The following is an 18,725-nucleotide window of genomic DNA, read 5'->3' on the forward strand; positions in this document are numbered from 1 at the left end:
TTTTAGCTGCGTATTATCTTTATTCAGTAAAAATACCTAAATCTATACTAATATTATAAAGCTAAAGAGTGTGTTTGTTTGTTTGCTTGAACGCGCTAATTTCAGGACCTACTGGTCCGATTTGAAAAAATATTTCAGTATTAGTTAGCCAATTTATCGAGGAAAGCTATAGGCTATATATTATCCTCATATTCTTACGGAAACGGGAACCACGCAGGTGAAACCGCGTGGCGTCAGCTAGTATTTAAATAATAGGGGTACGTAGATTACTTTCTTGGGTAAGTATTTACGAGGTATCTTTTAACTATTATCATCATTATAAGACTATTTAACTGCCCACTAGCACAAGGGCAAGTCACGCTGTTCCAATACGCGTTGTCGGACTTCGGATCATCATAATCCTGGTCCTGGGCTCGATCCCCGCCGGCTTAGCCGATTAAGGTTTTCTTAATTGGTCCGGGTCTGGCTGGTGGGAGGCTTTGGCCGTGGCTAGTTACCACCTTACCGACAAAGACGTACCGCCAAACGATTTACCGTTCCGGTACTATATCGTGTAGAAACCGAAGGGGGTCCGTCTTCATTTTTATCCTCCTCCTAACGAGCTAGTCCGCTTCCATCTTAAATTGCATCATCACTTACCATGAGGTGAGATTGTAGTCAAGGGCTAACTTTTAAAGAAGAATAAAAAAAATACTAGCATAAGAAATAAATAATTTTATATAATATGTTGATGGTTATTATCACGATAAAAATATTCGGGTTTTAGTTTTCTTACCATTACCTTGTTTGTCCAGTGAATAACCTGCGTGGCTTTAGATCCTAGATAAAAAAGTAACGACTCGTTTCTACCTTTAATTATTAAAATTGGTTTAGTGATAGTAATAAAAGACATTTTCGGATGAACTTATAACAATTTATGCATGGATTTTTATATTCTATTATTCTAAATCAGTAAGTCAATGCATTTTAATTTTAGACTGTTCAGTTATTATCGATAAAACAACCCTAAATGGTTGGAACTTAATTTGTCGACCAAACATGGCTACGGGCCTCAAAAATTATTTAGTGTTTCATATCCTCTATAAAGTAAGATTAATAAAACTATAAACGTTTTGTCGGCAATCTTGTCAATTTGTATGGCTGTACGGTGTAATACATTTGCCTTTTCTTTACGGGAAAGAATAAAGAAAAAAAATCTCTTTGTCAATGTCAAACATCTTCACAGCTGTCAATTTATCAAAATAATTGACGTTTGTGTTGTGCCGTCAACGTCATTCGCTTCGCTCGCTCGCGGCTCGTCGTCATAGGTATTTTTCGTGTGTACTTTCTTAGAGGTCTGTTCATGTCTTAATTTTAATTTATCACTTATCAGTGCTTCTAGTAAGTTTGTGGAAATAAGACCGTTTTCAGTATACGAAGAAAACTCCATTGTACCAGTGTTAGCATTTCAGCAAGCAATACATGATTAATTAATATACAAAGGCCTAAAGGTAACGTAGCAGTTTTATTTTCTAGTTTAACTACTTTTACTGCATTGTTTATTTTCTTGTAGCTATTTTAGGCTCGTGTAGTTATTTATTATGCTACTTGAATGAACTTAACACCATCTTCATTGTTAATAGTCTTCAGCAATTAATTTCTTCTCTTCTCTGCTCAGTTGGCTCTCCTTATTACAGAAATTTTAAATAGGTGTTGAAATTATTACATGTCTCTTAATGCAAAGCATTTGAGATTAGTGCTTTAAACCCAAATCAAGAATAAGCTACTTTCTGTACCTCAAATGCCTTATATTTATTATAACATTTATATGATATTATCTATGAGCAAATGGCTAATTTACTCATACATTCTTAATATAGGGACATTAGAATTTTGGTATAACAATGACAAAAAGGGATCCCTGTTATTTAGTTGATATATATTATTGTGAAATTTATATCCTAAGTCTATAGCCAAATTAATACAGTACTAAAATATGGTTTCCAAAGGACTTCAATTTACCTTACTATAGCGAAATGGATGCTACAGTCAGAGACTTAACTAAGCAAATCTAAGGTACTTATAAAATCATTACCATTATAAAAGATTCCTTCCTTGCTGTAAGCTAAATTTGCCTCGTGGCACAATAGCATTAGCATTTGAATCATTTCTTCAAAGCACAATATAAGTATAAGTCTTAAAGAATATTTTTATCTGTATAACAAATCAATACCCTGTTACATATTTATTTCATACATACCAAACAACTTATCTTGGAATAACAATCAAATTGATCTTTGAATAACTGAGGTTAGATAACGTTAGCTATTGTCAGTGAAGATTGAATAGGTTTATTTTAAAACAAGTATCATCCACATCCTAATACATTTAAATATTTTTCATAGTGGCTATCTTAGACTCGCCCAATACTCTCTTAACCCAACGGTTTTTCAACGAATTAGAAGGGAACAGAAATATAGGACATATTTAAACAAGATCTGATAAATCTTCTTCTCTTCTTCTTCTTTCCTGGGACTTTACTGGGCCTTTTCTGCACTTGGCCACTAGGGGTTGGCCATTGTACGTCGGCCCATTTGGTGCTGGACCCCGCTGGAGGCACTCCAGCCAACCAAGCTCACTCCAGAAAGTTTAGCAGGCCGAACGCCTCATGGAGTGTTGCTGGGAATCAAATGTGTGCCGCTCGTTAATCAGATACACCTCTGCATCTAATCATAAATATATATAAGTACTTAGTCATTGTGTGCAACCACATAACTCAACATAGATTATATATGATATCCAGAACAGCCCTCTAAGCAGAAGTCTGAGCCTCAGAGGAGAAACCCTTCTGTTTTTGCCTTCTTGCTTGACTAGACGATGCTTCTGCAATCGCCCAATCCCTCGAGGGCCGCCAGTAAGGTTTCATTAAGGAGCCTATGGCACTTTAATAATAAGAAAAAAAAATTAATTGTAGTTGCATATTTGGCTATTAATGCACTTTTCAAATATAAACAAACCCTCTACTATATTCTATGATCTATGCATTATAAATTAAGATTGATATATTGTTAAAGATGCTGCTCAGACGTTTTGCACGTTCAATATGGAATACATCAAAAGTAGAAATGAGATACTTATCAACAGAACCTGCCAATCCGGAACTCAAGGACTCTGAGGATGGCTTGGAGCCTATACAGGTTTGTGGAATTGATGGAATACTAATGGCCTCAGTCATGCTTCTTATATGCACTTCTTCTCTACCCCTGCCCTACCCTACTTCCACCCTACACCTACCCAACCCTACCCCTATCCTACTCTACCCTACCCTACTACTACCCTACCCCTACCCTACCTCTACCCTATCTTACCCATACCTTAAATTAACTTTATCCTAATGTCATTAAATGTTCTTGCCTTCCTGGAACCTCTCCACTAACACTTAAACAATTTTTTTTATGTATTATTACAAATTACAAATGGTTTGTATGGGAGTAAAGAAAAGTTTTTTTTAGACATTTTCAGGCAAAATTTTGAATTTTTATCCATAATTTTTTCTAAATAATGTAATACTACTTTGGATCACCTTTCTCATATCTATCTCTATCTCGAAAAGGTGTTTACTGAATTCTCAAATTCATATTTTATAATCGAAACTCTCACCTAAAGTTTAAATCAAGCCTAATAAATAATATTTAAATACCTTTAGTTTTTGTTTTTTATATATAATTTAAATAATTTCACATAAATGTGTGGGAATTAGGATATAGCTGTAGATATTATATAAAATATGCATAATTATAATAACCATTTGTGTAATGATATTTTACTTGATTTATAAATTTTCTATAAAATCCATAGATCTGTACCTGATTAGACTATTTTAATTGATATGTATGAAAAACATTATAAAATCTCAGAGAATAGATATTTCAACATGTAAAACAGACATATTCAGTTTTCATAATGAGTTTAGAACTTAAAGTGCCATGGGAAACCAATGTCTACTCCTTGCAACATTATATTAGACAAGATTTGATAATTATCAAATATATGCATTCAAGTGTGACAAACAAACAAAATTATGTTTGCATTTTTTTAGGTGAATATTAGTTCTGACAACATTGTCATTATGATTTGCCAGAAATTAAAATTAACATCTAGCATCTTACAGAAATTAAAATTAACATCTAGCCTCGCAGTTGTATTAAGCAATTTTTGTAATTACATAAGTAATCCCAGATCTTTAAATATTTATAAATATAATTATTAAGGTTAAAGATATTATTTCACAACACAACTTTTTATACCGTATACTCGTAACAATTTATATTATACTAAATCATGCAGACGCCCGCGACTTCGTCCGCGTGAAGTTTAGTTTTTCACAAATTCCTCGGGAACCATGGATTTTTCCGGGATTTTGTTCCTCCTTTGCGCTGCGACTACTAAAGATATTTGGCTGACATTTGGAATGGTAATCGATTTTATTCTGGATTATCATATAGGCTACTTTTCATCCCGGAAAAATCCATAGCTCCCGCGGGATTTGTAAGTTTGTAATAAAAACAATATCTAAAAAGAAACTATTCTTCAGTCGGAACAGCAAAACCTCGATCAAGTCATCTAATATTCTGTGTAACAAGTATCAGTATTAGCGATGTGTTACAGTCTGTGTAAAAATTACAAGTGTATTACGAATCAAATAGTAAGTAAGTATAGTAATGTGTAGTGTAAGGACACAGAATATGTTTAATGGTGTTAAATATTTGCATTTTAATAGGTAAACTCACACATCGAAAATAATACCCCTCAAAAAATTACAGACAATTTTGTAGGTGAATTTGGGTGCGGTACAAGTCCATATGTAATTAGTCTAGGGCTTACAAGACCTAATGGTCCAAAGCTACATAGACTCTGCGCCACGAAAGAAGTCCCGCGGCTAAAACCTGAACTAAAACTGAGAGCGCCTTTCACAAATGACATTATGACCTCTATTACCAAATGACAAAGAGCGCCATTAAGACATTAGCGCCGCGTCTACAGGACTTGTTTCTAGGCACACTTGAGCAACGAGGCAATGAGTTTTAATTATTATTTTTCAACTGTTAAAGTATTTATGCATTTCTTTCACTAGGCTGAAGCCATGGACAAGGATATATGTCTACTTGTGGATGAAAAGGACAACTTCATTGGAACTGCCTCTAAAAGAGACTGCCACAAAGTGGGTGACGATGGCAAAGTCCTGTTACACAGAGCCTTCAGTGTGTTTCTCTTCAACAAGAGGGGAGACATGTTACTACAGAGGAGAGCGAGTCAGAAAGTAATTTATCATTTTTGTTAATAGTCTTGTTATTTGAAGTTGGAGGATATATTCAATACGCCATTGTCTGTCTTAAAATATTTATTCCTTTTATAAAACCCTTTTACAATTACCCATTAATTTATTACATTACTTTAAAAAGCCATAGACCATAGAGAGGAGTCCAATCACAGAAGACAACTATATAAAGATGAATATTAAACCACAGAGAATATAATTGTACACATCCAACTATTTTTTATATATGTTAACAAACATAAATAACATCTGTCTGTCTGTGTTTGTGTGACAATTTTCCCATCATATAAATACAACGATATCAACCATCTAGATCGCGTCAGTAAAAATATTGGTTAAAATCGGTCTATTTGTTTAGAATTCTTTTCTACTTTGAGAATATTTCTTTTTCACAAGGCTCTAACTTTGTTTTTCTTTTTATTTATTTTGGTTCTAAATTAAACTTAACGATTTATTTTTGTATCGTCCTATAGATGTGATGGAAACCTGAATTATCCAATATTTATGAATTTCCTCTCATCTATTTTTATAATACTGAAAGACTTAAACGCCTACAACGGGATGTTATCGCCTACGTTAGTGTCAAATCGTTATTAAAATTGTCGCCTGTCAGTTTGACACTGGAAATGCAATGAATTTTATGTCAAAGGGATACAGTATTGCCGACCTGTAACAAATAATTTAACTGATTAGGTAAATATAGATTGCATTGAAAATTGGCTTCATGAGTTTTCCTTAGTTGTCCAAATTTATGACCAATTTTCAGCTCTGTATTATTCGTATAATTTAGGCCGCAGTTTGTATGGAGACAAGGTTTCTCCTTTATTAATGTTTACAGGCGACGTACGCTGACTACTATACCAACGCATGCTGCAGTCATCCTCTATACATAGACGACAAACCAGAGGATGTCATAACCGCAGCTAGGCGAAGACTAAACCACGAGTTGGGCATCCCTCTTGATCAGGTAAAGACAGTATTATATTCCCTCATTCATTTATTTACACTATCATATCATCATATGATATATCACTGATATATCATCGTTAACAACCCATATTCGGCATGAGCACAAGTCACAATGAGATAACACTTACAATGAGAGAATTTAGGCTAATAGTAAGTAAGATTGGCGGATTGGCAGATTTCACACATGTAGAGAATTGAAAAAATTCTCAAGTATGCGATGTATACGATGTTTTTTCCTTCATAGTTTTAGATACGTGATATTCAATTTCTTAAAAGGCACGTAACTGAAAAGTTGGAGGTTCATTCACGAGCAAAATTGTCTGCCATTTTGTTAGGAAGCCGAGCTTATATTAGGTATATATTCTATAAAATTCGAAGTTGTTTACCGTATTTTGCATTTATTACGATACAACGTTACTATAGAGACAGTTTCCATAATCGCATTAGATCGTTGATCCTAGCGAGGCAGGTCCTTATGTAACTAGTCTGAGTAGTTTAATCATAGTCCAGTTGCTTTGTCAAGTCTATCTGCTTGGTCTAGTATTATTACAAAAGAAATAAACCATGTGACCCAATCCTACTATATTCCAACGGCGAAGAGTCCGTACAGGCCGTTTCCTGCCGGGTTACCTTTTAAAAATCCATACAAACATATTCATTATTGAAACGAATATTAAATTATATGTATAAGAAACCGGAGTTTTTATCAAGCGGTATAAAGTTCCTTTTAATAATAGGTATGTATAGTAAATTTCTGCGACATTATTTTTTTTTCTCGTCTGTTTTCGCTGTCCTAGCTTGTCATTGACTGTGAACTTGCCTTAATTACATAAGAGATATTAAAACCTGATTTATATAACTGTTTTACCTGACGTCATATGAGGTTCTCGCGTACTTACTATTGCTAAGATTTAGTCAAGCACTGAAACCCTAACGTAAGCAAAAATGAACATTACTCCCTGTGTGTTAAAAGACTTTTTCGACTGCATTTCTACATCAAGCAATTTGTTGAGTACTTGTTAATTAAAATTAGCATTAGGTAAGTAGGTATTACAGAACTTGCATGTTGCAGATATTTATCTTGAACTAGCGAACGCTCCATGGCTTGTAAAACGTAACCGACGCTACTCGCTGATAACTTAGCGTTGCATTGGTAAAATAAATTTTAAAATTAACTTAGTGGTTTTCCCGTAAAAACGTAACAGACAAATTTAAATTCAAAGTAATATCAATACCTAGCAAATACTCGCCCCCGGCTTTTCTGCAAAAACCCTTCTATAAATGCGAAAATTTATACCGCCATATCGTATGGTATACCTCTCAAAATAAAAATACACCAAAAGGTGTGATCACGTTTGGATTGAAGCTCAGACCAATTATAGAAGGACCTGTATCGCACCCATAGTCACGAACAAAATTGTCTGTCATTTTCTGAGGAAAAGAAGCTTAGATTTTGTATATATACTAAACTAGAAGTTTTTGCCCGTTTTTTACACAATTCAATTACACAAAAAGATATTTTTACGGAGCTCTTTAACCGACGAATATGATTACAACTATTTAACATCGATTCTATAGAAACAGTTTTTATAATCGCATTAGATCGTTGATCATATACTTTGACAGAAAAGTAACGTCTAGCGAGGCAGGTCCTATACAATAATTGGTCTGAGAGAAAATCTCAATCTGCCCAGCCAGGGATCGAACCCAGGACCTCCGTCTTGTAAATCCACCGCGCATGCCACTGCGCCACGGAGGCCGTCAAAATTTAGACAATATGATCTCGTTCATTCGTTCGTTCGCAGCTGCTGATAATGATAATGATGATGATGATGATGATGATGATGATGATGATGTGTATGTGTAGATGGATCCCGAGCTGTTCACGTTCCTGACACGTGTGCACTACCACGACCCGGGCGACGGCGTTTGGGGCGAACACGAGATCGACCACATACTGTTCTTCCAGTCCGACGTCAAAGTGAAGCCCAACCCCGACGAGATCTCCGAGTATTGCTTCGTGCCAAAGAACGAATTCAATGCGTGAGTTTTTTTTTTTTTTAATTCTTTAAAAGTCACCTTGACTACAATCGCACCTAATGGTAAGTGATGATGCATCTAGGAAACGGGCTAACTTGTTAGGAGTATGATGAAAATCCACACCCCTTGACGCTTGGCGGTGCGTCTTTGCCGGTAAGTTGGTAGGTAGGTGGTAACTAGCCACGGACAAAGTTTCCCACCAGCCAATTACCAATTAAGAAATCAATCGGCCTAACCGGGAATCGAACTCAGGACCTCCGTCTTGTAAATCCACCGCGCATACCACTGCGCCTCAGAGGCCGCCGTGGAGGATATTTAACACTGTTAAAAAAAAAGGTTCAGTTTTGTATTTGATGTTTAGATCATATTGAAATGTCCTACTCCCAACTTTTACCTGTAACATGTTCTCGTAACTTATAAACCCTCATTCGCAAAAGAGTTTTTTAACGGACGTTAAAAAAAGCGTTTAAATATAGAATTAAGTAGAAGAACGTCTATTTCCAACGCCTAAAAGGAGATGGTCCAAAATTGTATGGAGCCCAGGTCCAGTCATTGTATCCTGGCGGAAATAAAAGAAGATATTATTTTTAACTATTCCTGATTATACAAATCTACGAATTTACTTCTTTCGGAATAATATTAATTATCTCCCAAGACATGCAATATTAATGGCGGATAGGTGACGTTATCAATGCATTATTCGATTTGACGTTTGCTGTCAACTGTCATGTCATAGTTGCTTTATGGGCGCCATCTTGATATAACTCGAAAACTTGGGTTTTTATTTTATTTATTTCTTTTTATTTAGTTAGATTTATTCACTCTAATAAATTTTAATAAATTCTTGTATTTTTAAAATTTTAATGATGAGGTAAGTAGCCCACTTACAAAAGTGGATCTGAAATGGACCATCTCCTTTAAAATGTAACACAGTGCTCGAAAAAAAGCGTCGTGTTTTAAAAACGTCGTAGTGTGATCATTTACTTGGGAATGCATTTGTTATATTTGAACGACTTTTTAACGTCCGTTAAAAAACTAGTGCGAATGGGGGCTGACGATTAATATTTCCTTTCACTCCTCCATAAATGACATTGTCCTTGTGTTTTGGTTATAATTTTTTTTAATATATCCGTTATACATTTTAGGTTTCTATATTTTAATAAGCAAAAACGGGTAATTTAGAATTTTAAATTACCTATAATGCAAAAATTTTAACACGCCTTCAAACCGGCACTCAGAACTAGCTCCGCAATAGGCAGCCATTTAAATATTTGATGATTATCGTAAAGTTTGAAATTTGCAGCCACGTATCAGTTTTAGCATCAAATTCAAATTTAAATAGTAACGATTTGATCAAATATTTATTCGGTATCTAATGCTAATAGTAATAGCAAACCACTAAAACATATAGGTAAGACATAATATGATCAATTTACCATATAGTATAAGAGTAAGAGGTTGATAGCCAGCCCATATTCCAACTATAGGCAAAGGTAGATATGGTATCAGGTTTGATAGGTAATTGTATAGTTCGGATCATGGTGGTTTTAGGCGGTAATAGATTTTAAATGTCTAGCTACTCGTAGACTCTGAATCGTCAAAGTATAAAACTTGTTTTTTTTTTTATTTTCTTTGTAAATGTCACTGTAAAATTGTAAGTACCGTTAGCTTATAATCTATCTCGCGAGATTGTAATCTGACAGTATTTACAATTTTACGGTGACATATACATACAAGTATAAGTAATCATCAAAGTTTGAACTTTAGCAGGCGGTGTTTTTCCTTCACCGTTTGAGACACGTTACACGAGATATTTAATTTCTTAAAATGAAACTGAAAAGTTGGAGGTGCATGCCTCGGACCGGATTTGAACCTACACCCCCCGGAATCGAAGGCAGAGGTTATATCCACTGGGCTATCACGGCTCGAATGCTTTGGATTTATTTCGAGGCTGTCAAATTCAAGTCAACGAAAACTTTCAGATACCTTCCGACGCTTGAAGGGCCAATAACCCCATGGTTCAACATGATCCGTCGTCACCGACTCAAACTGTGGTGGGATAACCTGCATCGTCTAAAGGATCTGGCCGAACCAGAGAAAATACAAAAGTTCCTGAACGAAAAATAGATATTTTTAATTAAAAATGGTGTATTGGTTGGTATTCTTGGTTGATGTGGAACTTCTGTGGGTTATTATTTAAATTACTAAACTAGTACACACATAGATACTGTTTAGCAGTGGCGAAGTATAAAATTTTGACTAAGGTAAGCTGTTCCAAATAAAAGGAAATTCATACCGCTTGATACAAACTCCGGTTTCTCATATATCCATACATATTCATTACAGTAATGACTATGCGGACTACTTAGACAGTACTAGCGGACGCCGGCGATTTCGTCCGCGTGGAATTCAGTTTTTCACAAATTCCGCGGGGACCATGAATTATTCCGGGATGAAAAGTATATAGCCTGTAAGTTAAGGTAGAGTAAAATCTATTTTCATTCCAAAATTCAGCCCAATCGCTTCAGTAGTAGCGGCGTTAAAGAGAAATAAATATCCATACCAACTTTCGTGTTTATAACATTAGTATGATGGACTTTTAAAAGGTAACCCGATGGTAATCGGCCTTTATGAATTCTTCGCCACTGCTGAATACTTACCTACATGCGTGTACTTTCGCATAGCTCGCTACATCGCCCGCTGAAGAACTCTTTCGAGTCTTATTCGATCTTTAGTTAAAAAAAAGAATATCTGTACTTTGTTTAAAAAATGTTCTATTCATGACTAAGTGCGCTACATACATGTTGCCTTATCTTGAAATAAAGTAAGTAATCTTGGAATCTTCTCTTCATTAGCCTTTTTTACCCGACTGCCAAGAAAGGTTATCTTTACTACCTTATTGGTGTAGTTTACTTTTACTGTGGATTCTGTTTGAATTTCTAGTAAATAATTTTTTATCTATCTGAAATGCTTTATATGACAATATGTATGAGTAATTGATATTAAGTGAATTCACATCACTTGAATAAATGCAATATTTATATAATAATCATTAATTAAAGTCTTACGCAATGAGAACATGTCTATACTTGGGAAGCATAATTAATTAATTTCAAATAACTTTGTGAGGTATAATATAACCCATAACTTAAAACTATTTGTGGTACTCGAACAAAGACATTGCTAAAAGAAGTTTCACATCAATTATCTTAGTATGTCTATTAATTATTATTAACTATTATTTTTAGATAATTAACGAATATCATAATATATATATTGACTTGAATATCATTAAGTATTCATTGTATGGAGATAAGTTTTATTTAGTCACTATTTTGTTAAGTTCACCATTTATAATTGTGTCGGTATCATGTAATTTAATCTTATTTATAGAAAACGTAATTTAGAATACATTAAATTATTATTATAAGAACTGATTTTCGTTAAACGAATACTGAAATGTCCTAAATGTAAATTTGAAAAAAAAAAAATAAACTGTTGTTGAAACCTAAACAAAGTACGTCTTTAAGATTACTACTGATGTTTGAGGTGGTTTTCAGTATTCGGTAATAATTATTGTAACTTATTTATAAATTATAGGTATATTTATATGTGTACCTTCATAGTATTTCGAAGAAACGGGTGCTTGAAATATAGATTTGTATTTTAATTCTTTATGTGGTTTTATTTAATGCGCTGCTTATCACTGCTTGGCCCCATGTGCTGCATGAATACATAAAAAAATAACTTGTAAATATTTTATGACAATAAGAGCCAAAACGCTATTAGACATCGATGGTCTATATTTTATCTATGTCATGACGTCACAATCTAAAGAAAAAATTCTCGTTTCTTTGAGGTATCAGTCAAACAAAAGAGAACCATCAATTTCAGACAAAAAAGGGGCCTTGCAGATGTGTCTTTGACCACGCCTATATTTGTACACGCTACGCCACTGTATGGCTCTGCGTTCTAGCCCTTTCGGCCCTATTAGGTTTTTTTTTTAATTTATTTTACGGCCTTGGATACAAGTCCTTATAGGCCAAGTCTTTTTTGAATGGAAAAGCATTACCAACTACACCAGAGAGGTCATTAATACAAAAGCTTATTTTTTAAATATTAATTTATTCATAAATAGGTTTTAACAGTTCATCAGAGCTATTGATATCAGAGCCCGATGACGTAATAATCCGTCTCTTTGTCTTGGCACGGTACGTCGCAGTCACCCACTGCAGGGTGCGAGCTTGGCGACACTTCTTCCTTTTGAAGGCTTTCTTCTTAGCCGCCTCTTCTAATTTCGTGTCTGTGGTAGAACGAAGCAAGTAAGCTTCGCAAGTGATCTGGTTGCCGACGTGGAGGCCGTTTTTGTACGCCGTATGGAGATATCGCACGGCTAAGATTTGAAGGAACTAGAAATGTAATTCATCTATTTCAATTAAAGGCTTCTTTTACAAGCACTTTTGAAGTTAAGTCATGATCTTGATGATGATGTCTTATCACCATTAAGATAAGTAAAGTCGAAAACTTAAAATTTAAGTTATGAGAGTTCCAGAGGGTTCTTGGTCCGAGAAGAGCCCACAACAAACCCAGCCAAGGTTTACTTTTTTTTGTTTATCACAATTTTACAAACTTATCTAGAATATTTTTTGTTAGTGACAAACTTAGGTATCTTACTCGTAGTAGGTACCGACGGGAATCGAACCCATTACTCAGATTAACGTAGCGGAGCGCCTTTCCACTTGATCGCAGTCTCAGTAACTACAGCACCAATAACACTAAAAAAATATGTATTGTATGTGGTTTTATCCGCGTAGTACCCGTTCCTGTAAAAATATACCTACTGGTATAAAAAATATAGCCTATGACATAATATGACAAATATGGGTCCAGTGCCCACCCTAGGATACTCGATTTTCGAATCGATTTGAAATTCTATGATGGACGCGGAAATACTAATAATAATTTTACACAAAATATCATTTAAAATATCAAATTATAACTATTACAACTTATAATACAGAAAACCCTATTATAAAGATTTAGAAAAATATATAATGATCTTTTCGGATACCTGCCCTAAATACAAAGAAAAAAATAATAAAATAAGTCGAGTCATATCAGAGTTCTGCGTCCACAAATATTGTTAACGAAATTTTTATATAGAGTGTCGACTCTAATATGTGGGCCCACTCCAAGCCCACACTAGGAAGTAATCCTAGATACGCCAACGTCCGATACCGAATTTCGTGATCCGAAGCTTCATAAGCTACTAACAAGGTAGGGACCTATAAATTTAGCATCAGCTTTCGAAAATAGCTACATAACTTACCATCGCTATTATTATAAGAACCATCACTGAGTTGAAACGCCTGGACACAGACATCATTTCGCTTATTAATTTCTCTTCACATCCATCTTCCCAAATTGTTAGCTTTTGCTGGAAAACAAAAAGTAGGACTGTCGTCATACTTATTTCTGCCGCGAAATAAGTATAATGATCGCTGTTGGTAATTATAACTTTATAGCCGTCGGCCCGTCGCTCCGCGGTTTATGTAGGTTGAATTTCAAGAAAATACGAAACACGTCTTACATCAATTTTTAAGAATGTACCTACCTATAAGTAAAAAGTAGTTTGGACCAAGGAATCACGTTGTCCCAAACAAACTTTGGCTCCCTTTTTCACCCCCTTATGGGTAGAAATTCGGAAATGGATCGGATGCCTATGTCCAGCGCCGGCCCGAAGTAATTATTATTTAAAGTATTACCGTCTACGGTTGAGTAGGATTATCATTTAGGCGCTCTCTAGGATTTGGCGCCTGGAGCGTCTGCTCCGTTCGCCGTATGGACGGGCCGGCTCTGCCTATGTCATTCAAAGTAAACAGTTAAACACCCTCCAAATTTCAGGTCTCTACGATCAGCCGCTTATTTACGTTTAGGTTGCGCTTTGATGCGTCGTCAGGGCAAAGCATTTTATATTATGTAGATATACAAATAGATGTATGATGCTCACCTTGGGGTCATACTTATAAATGGTCCCGACCCTCGTGACCCCGTGGTGTATGCAAGGCCGCATCACCTCCATAGAACAACAACTGTACGGCACGTTGTCTGCCACGAACTTGCGAGCAGATCTGCCAAAACAACGACAATCTTAATACATCTTGTTGAAAACATAAGTCAGCTGCAATTCTACGTGGATCAGATAGGATATAATTGTGTTTTGTAACATGATTGTGTTGGGTATTTTAATTATTTGGATATGTTTACATATTATGTTCTTTGCCGCGTCTGTTTATCTGTACGCAAAAACTACCGAACTGATTTCCAGGCGGCAGTGCTACCAACTCTCCAAAATATTTATCCATAAAGTTTGTGTCAAAAACCCCTAAAATCGCCTTCATTATTGAGTTGTCCCCCTAAAAAATACAAATTCATAATAATTTAGAAATAATATGCTGTAATATGTTTCAAAAGTCTATATTTAATACAGACAAAATACTACGTCTTTCTCTGAAGATTCAGATTTTTTGAAATCATACATGTAACGGTGAATATATTTACCAATTTTTTTTTATATTCGATGAAAATTGCCGCCAGTTGCCTCAAAATGGTTGTAGAATGACGTAGTATATGTCGTTATAAGTCGCTAGGCCAAGAAAGAAATATTAAAATTATCATCAATTTAAAAATATTAATGAGTCAAAAAATCCCTGAAAATACCCCTAAAAAAAACCACTTTCACTTACTTGCCCCCCCTGGGGGAAAACCCTTAAGTTGAGAACACTGCCAGGCGGTTTTCACCAATAGACATGTTCAATATAGGTTCAAAATAGGTTTAGGTTAGTTTTGCGTTAAAGTTGAGACAGAATATATTTCGGAGAGTGTGCACAGGAGCTATTTGAGCATGTACCACCGCACTGCAAGACACCGGGTAGGTTACCGTCCCTACGTCATTGACATTCCTAGAACTCGTACGAAGCGATTTGCTTCTTCGTTTCTTATACTTGGGCATCTTTAAGGTGAGAGTGAATAGGCATCTTCTAGGCAAGCGCGTATCACCTTAGGCCACATCTACACTTACCATCATAAACATGACAGTGTGGTGTTTGATGCTTTTACTACTTAAGTTTGGTCTTGCCTTGCTCAGGTGGTTGAGGCATCGGACGCTGCATCGGTGCTTCGGCATTGTGGTGTGTGGCACAATTTTAAAATAAACGTTTTTTTCTTTCTTTCTTGTTTCTTTCTTTCTTTCTTTCTTTCTTTCTTTCTTTCTTTCTTTCTTTCTTTCTTTCTTTCTTTCTTTACGGTGAAATCGTGGTCAAGCGCGAGCTTATTCCTTATAAAACAAACTTCCTAATAATATGAAGATCATTAGGAAGTGTCGGAAAAAGTCAAGCTGTTTGGGAGTTTCATCGAAAACGCTGCTTTTGAGATTTAACAAAACCAATGCATGGTGAACTAACGAAGACGTAATGTTGTTCTTGATCTGTCCAGCGTATGTAGAACCAGGGTACCAGGGTATGTAGAAGCCAGGGTACCCAGGGTACCAGGGTATGTAGAACCACTCCTGGCAGTTGACGCCGCCGCAGCAGTGGAACCGGGTTTGCAGGCGGTCCACGGCCACCTTGGATGGCAGGTGTGTGGAGTACCGGAGCATTGATTCAACAAAACAATGCATGGAGAACTAACGAAGACGTAATGTTGTTCTTGATCTGTCCAGCGGTGTACCAGGGTATGTAGAACCACTCGTGGTAGTTGACGCGGCCGCAGCAGTGGAAGCGGGTCTGCAGGCGGTCCACGGCAACCTTGGACGGCAGGTGTATGGGGTACCGGAGCATTGCTTTCGTTATGCCGCCTTTAATTTTTGCTAAACATAAATATATTAGTAGAGCCTTGATCGCCCAGTGGATATGATCTCTGCCTCCGATTCCGGAGGGTGTTGGTTCGAATCCAGTCCGGGGCATGCATCTCCAAATTTTCAGTTGTGTGTTGTTAACTTTTTTTGCAAGAAATAAAGTATATTCTGGTCTATGAAGATTATTAAATAGTATTTTAGAAAAATGCGACCATTCCATCAGTATTTTCTTATGACGTTGTCACGTTCAACTATCATCAGTAAACCGACTTTACAGACAACCGATGTTTTTTTTAACTAGCTCCCTAAAGAGGAGCGGAGATTTTGTGCAATCCTATTGGTTGATATTTCTCCGTTTCTCGGCTTCGCTTCGGTAGATTAGCAGTTTATGGCACGCTACGCCACTGTGGCTCAACAAGGCATAAGATAATTAGGAATATTAAATTATTAAAAATCTTAAACCTCTTATGATAGTTGATTGAAGGCCGGAATAAAACATAATCGCCAAAAATATTATGATGATAATAATAAGAGCCCACACGTAGTAATAGAGTCCGTTTGATACATTGTACTCTCTCTTCGGTAATCCGGCTTTGAACAGCTGGTATAATCCATACAACTAATTATAAAAAAAGTTAAAGATGGTTTAGTTAAAAACAGACAGATGAATATTATTTATTAGTAATTGTTATCAATTGTAAATTAAAATACTGTATGACTTTTTCAAAAGAGCAACTGTTGAGTTTCTTGCCGGTATCTTCTCAGCAGAACCTGCCTTCCGAACCGGTGGTAGAATCTTTACAAATAGTCAACTGACGTGTCAAAAGTGCTTGTAAACTGAGCCTACTTGAAATAAATGATTTTTGATTTTTTGATTTTTTAAACGGGTACATACCACGATAAAGAGATTCCGGAGGGTGTGGATTCGAATCCGGTCCGGGGCATGCACCTCCAACTTTTCAGTTGTGTGCATTTTAAGAAATTAAATATCACATGTCTCAAACGGTGAAAGAAAAACATCGTGAGGAAACCTGCATACCAGAGAATTTCCTTAATTCTTTGCGTGTGTGAAGTCTGCCAATCCGCATTGGGCCAGCGTGGTGGACTATTGGCCTATCCCCTCTCACTCTGAAAGGAGACTCGAGCTTAGCAGTGAGCCGAATATGGATTGATGATGATGATGATACCACGATAAAACAACGAGATTTTTAATGTCGATATTTCAGTTCCGTCGTGACCACGATCCATGCAACTTGGTCGAAATATCGAAATTAAAAACTCGTCGTTTTATCGTGGTATGTACCCTTTTGAATAATATTCATAACGAACAACCACGAAATAAATTTAAAATCATTAACAGACAGTCAGGTTTAAATATATGAACAGAAACATAAAATACGTCATGTTCACTTTCTCTAATGCAACCTTAATACAATTAGGTAGTAAAAATTTTCGTTAATAATTTAGTTTCAAAATAATTTAACGGCACACTACAGGGTCAGGCCTCTTTGGAGAGGAGGTTATGGAACTTAGACCCACCACGCTGATGCAATGCGGGTTGGCGGGCTTAGGGATCGACGGCTTACAGTTCGTTTCATGTAGAATGGTGCGGGTGACAGTTTGTTTCACTCTTGAAAGTTTGCCGCGATTCACGCTAGTAGTAGGTACGTATAATGAACATTTTTTTATTCCCTACAATTTAGCCCTTGACTACAATCTCACCTGATGGTAAGTGATGATGCAATCTAAGATGGAAGCGGGTTAACTTGTTAGGAAGAGGATGATAACACACACCCCTTTCGGTTTCTACACGACATCGTACCGGAACGCTAAATCGCTTGACAGTAGGTCTTTGTCGGTAGGGTGGTAGCTAGCCACAGCCGAAACCCCCCACCAGCAATACACCAAACGTCATAGAGGCGACTGTCATCGTACCCATGCTATCCGAAAAACACTAGCTTAGTCTAAGCTTTTCGCTTTAGGACCATTGACTGAAACGACTATCGGAACTATAATATACTCAGAGGCACAATTATCCGCCCGCTTTAGTATGACGCGAGAATATTAAAGTGGGCGGATAATTGTGTTTCTGAGTATAGTTGGCTCAACATTAAAAGATAACGCAACCTCAATAACAACGGCAACAACTGATCCACATGCGATAATAACTGGTATCGCATTTCCATCAGGCCAGCAAATTAAATCCAACAGAGTTCCTTCTTCGCTGCGTATTTCTTCTGACGTATTAACTAACCATATCAAATAGAATATAACTACAGGCATACAAGCCATTAGCAGCATTCTTATGTTGTTAAAGGAGGACCAAGTAAGAAACATGTTTTATTTTATAACAAGTTGCTGGACTTTACAAAATAAAATCTATAGATTTTTGGCAGTTGACTGATCACTTTTTAAAATTCAAATCGCAATTTTTTAGCTGGCTTTACGGCTCTAAGTTCTGCCGTTTGTATTACATAATGTCAAACTGGCTAGAACGCAGAGCCAGTCGATTATTAAAACATAACAATCAAAATAAAAACATGT

At 36.1% G+C, this 18,725-nt stretch overlaps 2 protein-coding genes across 2 annotated transcripts; one reads left to right on the plus strand and one right to left on the minus strand.

The window, feature by feature from the left end:
• Nucleotides 1-1,287: 1,287 nt before the first annotated feature.
• LOC112043492 (isopentenyl-diphosphate Delta-isomerase 1) lies at nt 1,288-11,999 on the plus strand. Its single transcript, XM_024078948.2, has 6 exons — nt 1,288-1,490; nt 3,054-3,176; nt 5,114-5,299; nt 6,156-6,284; nt 8,154-8,329; nt 10,309-11,999. The coding sequence occupies exons 2-6, from the start codon at nt 3,054-3,056 to the stop codon at nt 10,451-10,453; spliced, it is 759 nt and encodes a 252-aa protein (XP_023934716.1). The 5' UTR covers nt 1,288-1,490; the 3' UTR covers nt 10,454-11,999.
• A 436-nt stretch (nt 12,000-12,435) lies between these two features.
• On the minus strand, nt 12,436-18,617 carry LOC112043494 (photoreceptor outer segment membrane glycoprotein 2). The gene is made up of 6 exons (XM_052888056.1): nt 18,309-18,617; nt 16,644-16,800; nt 16,016-16,193; nt 14,337-14,457; nt 13,656-13,763; nt 12,436-12,735 (listed from the first exon to the last, which is right to left on the minus strand). The coding sequence occupies exons 1-6, from the start codon at nt 18,516-18,518 to the stop codon at nt 12,451-12,453; spliced, it is 1,059 nt and encodes a 352-aa protein (XP_052744016.1). The 5' UTR covers nt 18,519-18,617; the 3' UTR covers nt 12,436-12,450.
• Nucleotides 18,618-18,725: the final 108 nt, after the last annotated feature.

This window comes from Bicyclus anynana, chromosome 21 (assembly GCF_947172395.1).
Source record: "Bicyclus anynana chromosome 21, ilBicAnyn1.1, whole genome shotgun sequence".
In the NCBI taxonomy this organism is placed as follows: domain Eukaryota; kingdom Metazoa; phylum Arthropoda; class Insecta; order Lepidoptera; family Nymphalidae; genus Bicyclus; species Bicyclus anynana.

Bases quoted from the DNA above. Each gene is read 5' to 3' on its own strand.
- LOC112043492 (XM_024078948.2), top strand. From the start codon at position 3,054: ATGCTGCTCAGACGTTTTGCACGTTCAATATGGAATACATCAAAAGTA. The intron at 6,285-8,153 runs GTAAAGACAGTA...GTGTATGTGTAG, and splicing joins TGGGCATCCCTCTTGATCAG to ATGGATCCCGAGCTGTTCAC. The intron at 8,330-10,308 runs GTGAGTTTTTTT...GAAAACTTTCAG, and splicing joins CCAAAGAACGAATTCAATGC to ATACCTTCCGACGCTTGAAG.
- LOC112043494 (XM_052888056.1), bottom strand. From the start codon at position 18,518: ATGTTTCTTACTTGGTCCTCCTTTAACAACATAAGAATGCTGCTAATG. The intron at 16,801-18,308 runs GTTGCGTTATCT...TTTTATAATTAG, and splicing joins TTGTTGCCGTTGTTATTGAG to TTGTATGGATTATACCAGCT. The intron at 12,736-13,655 runs GTAAGTTATGTA...TTACATTTCTAG, and splicing joins TTCTTATAATAATAGCGATG to TTCCTTCAAATCTTAGCCGT.